The sequence below is a fragment of the Bufo bufo genome, chromosome 2 (assembly GCF_905171765.1).
Source record: "Bufo bufo chromosome 2, aBufBuf1.1, whole genome shotgun sequence".
Lineage (NCBI taxonomy): Eukaryota > Metazoa > Chordata > Amphibia > Anura > Bufonidae > Bufo > Bufo bufo.
The window spans coordinates 557,388,179-557,391,910 of record NC_053390.1 but is presented as its reverse complement, the minus strand read 5'-3'; the positions used below and the strand labels follow the sequence as shown (position 1 = coordinate 557,391,910).

The window sequence follows — 3,732 nt, the reverse complement described above, 5'->3', positions numbered from 1 at the left end:
TGTAAAGTTCCTTAGCATTCCAAACTGTATATTTCTTTTATTATTACATTAATTATTTTTTTCTTTGTTTATCAGTCAGACTCTATGGAGGAGAGTTCTCCTGCTCAAGCCAGAACCAGAGGAAGAGGGGAGGAGGAAGTTGGGGGTGGAGGAGAAACGGTTTGTTAATTTTTAGTTTATATTTTTCAAAATTTTTTATGCCTGTATTTTTTTTTAATATATATATATATATATATATATATATAAAATCACAAATACCGCAGCAGCACAATCAGACCACGTGCACTGGCTGAAATTCCTCACAGAGGTAGGCTTCTCCCCCACGATACGTACTCAACAAATGACGAGGCAGCACTTCCAGCTTTTGGTGACAGGTTGATGACCCCAAAAAATTTTTTGCAGCAATGTTTCGGCCTTCTCAATGAGGCCTTTGTCAAGCTTGACAAAGGCCTCATTGAGTTGGCCGATACGTTGCTGGGAAAAAAGTTTTGTGCTCGTCACCCTGGCAACAAAAGATGGAATTGCTGCCTCGTCATTTGTTGAGTATATATGTATATATCGTCCTGTTGCCAGTGAGAGAGGTCATCAAAGATCTTCCAGAGGACGCCGTGGAGCACGTGGCGGTCGTGGTCGTGTGAGTATTGTAAATTATTTTAATTTTTCTATTTTTTTTTTTTCAAATATTCCAAAAAAAATTTATTCTATTTTTTTTTCTTCTTTTAGGGATCCCAAACCTCCACCAGAAGGCATGAGGAGGACGTTGAAAGATTTTATATTGACAATGACCTCCTCATCCATATGGTGGAGGAACGTACACCGTTGTGGGACCACACCGACCGCCGCCATGCAGACCATCATCTTACACGGCTCCTCTGGAACGAGATCTGTGCGGCCATTGTCCCCAACTGGGATGACCTCCGAGAAAGGCAACAGGGCCAATGCCGTAAGTATAAATATATTTGTAGATAGCAGACATACACGTAAAAAATTTTTTTTATCAAAAGTGGTTTACAGTATAATTTTATTATAAGCGCCACTTAATTTTTTTTTAAAAATTTTGTTTTCTTATTGTGGCTGTTTAAAGTACAATTGTAAACCAACTTTGATTAAATCACTTATTTTAATTATACATCCTAATTTGATTTATTTCTTTCTAGGAGACACGATCATGGTTCGGTGGCGCTCAATCAGGGACCGCTACAAGAAGGCCTTTAATGAGGAACTTCGGCGCCCGAGTGGGTCAGGAGGAGCCTCAAGACACGTATACCGCTATTCTGCCGCCTTGGGGTTCCTACGAAGGACCCTTGAGATGCGAAGGTAAGGTATTTGGTGTCTCTAAAAAAAAATAATTTCAAACTAGGTGTATGGCCCAGACAGACTGTCATTTGGGACTTTGTCTTCGACATTCACATTGTATTTAGTGTAGTAGAGAGTAGCAATGTGTGCTTCCGATTTTTTCATTAGAAGTTGTTTTCCAAAAAAAAGGCTATACTGTACATAGACACTTCCTTGAAAAATCATTTAATTCATGGCCTCTATTTATGTACAGTATGTTTCTCTATTTTTTGGAATGTAACCTCCTATGTCGTTTCAGAAGTCTCTTTGCTAAACCTCTATCCGACTGTTTCTCCCATCCATTAAAAATTCTAAATTTATTTTTTTCTTTGCTTCACAGAACATCAAGCAGCACTCTTGCGCCCGAAGTTCCTCAGGAGGCGGTCCCTGAAGAGCAAGCCGCCGCGGGTCCCTCTCGCCCTGCTCCTACTGCTTGTCAGGAACACCATGTTCCCCTACTTGTGCCCTCTGGCGACGTAACGATGGCAACCATGGCACCACTTTTTGAGGCCCTCATGCGTCGCCAGAGGTCAGGTAGGAGCCGCCAGGCTAACTACGAAGACCTCACAAGGCTCATGTATGAGTCCTTGGCGGGGATCACAAATAGGGTTGCATCTGTGGAGGATCATTCGCGTCGTCTTCAGGAGGGGGCGGTGTTGACGACACAAATGAGTCCGATGCATCACTATCTTGTGTCGTTGTTACCTGCGCTGGAACGCTTATCACCCGACCAGCAGTATGAGGCCAGAAGACAGATGGACAGCGTTTTGTGGCAACTGGCACACCGCCCCACAACCATTCCCCCATCCTACTCCTATCCCCCATCCTTCACCTATCCCCCATCCCACACCTATCCAACTTTACAGCCCCACCAGGCTCAGCATTCCCACCCTCCCCCTCCCCACAACCCACCCCCATCCCAAACCCCCGAGCTCTTTTCTCAAAGCTTTTCTTCTCCTCCTTCTTACTATGCTCCTTCCTCTTTCACCACTCCCTCTACTCTTGCTCGGGAAACTCCTTCTCCTGCCCAATCCAGTCTTCACACTCCCTCTGTGCCACTTGCATCAACACGCACTTTGTTGTCCACAGTGGCAGAAGAACAACAGGAGAGAGTGGACCCAAACCAATCACTTCCCTCCACCCCCCACCATTTCCTCAATTTGTAACTTTGTTTTTTATTTATTTTATTGTTATTTATAATAAATGTTATTTTTTGGTTTAAAAAATCCAAGAACTGTTTTTGTTTTTTTTTTAAACGAAGATAGATATTTTAAATTTTTGGACAATTAAAATCTCCCAGCACTGGTGTAGCGACACAACAGATTGTCGCTCCAACAGCGTTGGTAGATTGGTAAGAAAGCTAGGTGTCTTATAGGCCAGACATAATCTCCCAGCACTGGCGGAGCGACACAACACATTGTCGCTCCTCCAGCGTTGGTAGATTGTAAGAAAGCTAGGTGTCTTATAGGCCAGACATTATCTCCCAGCACTGGCGTAGCGACATAACAGATTGTCGCTCCTCCAGCGTTGGTAGATTGTAAAGCTAGGTGTCTTATAGGCCAGACAATTAAAATCTCCCAGCACTGGTGTAGCGACACAACAGATTGTCGCTCCACCAGCGTTGGTAGATTGGTAAGAAAGCTAGGTGTCTTATAGGCCAGACATAATCTCCCAGCACTGGCGGAGCGACACAACAGATTGTCGCTCCTCCAGCGTTGGTAGATTGTAAGAAAGCTAGGTGTCTTATAGGCCAGACATTATCTCCCAGCACTGGCCTAGCGACATAACAGATTCTCGCTCCTCCAGCGTTGGTAGATTGTAAAGCTAGGTGTCTTATAGGCCAGACAATTAAAATCTCCCAGCACTGGCGTAGCGACAAAACAGATTGTCGCTCCTCCAGCGTGGGCAGACAGTCTCCTAACAGGACTGATTGGAGCGACACAAGTATGTGTCGCTACTCCAGCGTGAGCACATCAATATATTAAAATAAAATCACAATTACGTATAAAAAATATTTATTTAACCCAAAATATAATTGAAATCAAATACAACACACTGTAACCATCAACCAACGAGACAACAAACATAAATTAACGGTTATTTGAAAATTAATCCCAAATAGTTTATAAAAATTGGTCCTGCCAGTCCACCCTTCCAGCTTCAGTACAAAAATAATCTGCAAACGAGTCTCTCATCCGTGCAACCGCTACAGTTGACCGATGTCGACAACTTTGAATGCTCGCGATCTCGCTGTCCTCGGGCACCTGTTCCAAATTGAGTGGTTCTTTATGAAGGAGGTAGTTATGTAACACCACAGCACACTTGACAACCTCGTCTACTGATTCAACCTTCAGGTGAATTGGTTTAGTGAAAATCCTCCATTTTGCGACCAAAATT

General features: G+C 43.4%; 1 protein-coding gene across 1 annotated transcript; it reads left to right on the top strand.

Annotated features, from left to right (window-relative positions):
* Positions 1-762: 762 nt before the first annotated feature.
* On the top strand, positions 763-2,501 carry LOC120990970 (proline-rich protein 36-like). The gene is made up of 3 exons (XM_040419862.1): positions 763-943; positions 1,158-1,317; positions 1,676-2,501. The coding sequence occupies exons 1-3, from the start codon at positions 799-801 to the stop codon at positions 2,499-2,501; spliced, it is 1,131 nt and encodes a 376-aa protein (XP_040275796.1). The 5' UTR covers positions 763-798.
* The last annotated feature ends 1,231 nt before the right edge of the window (positions 2,502-3,732 follow it).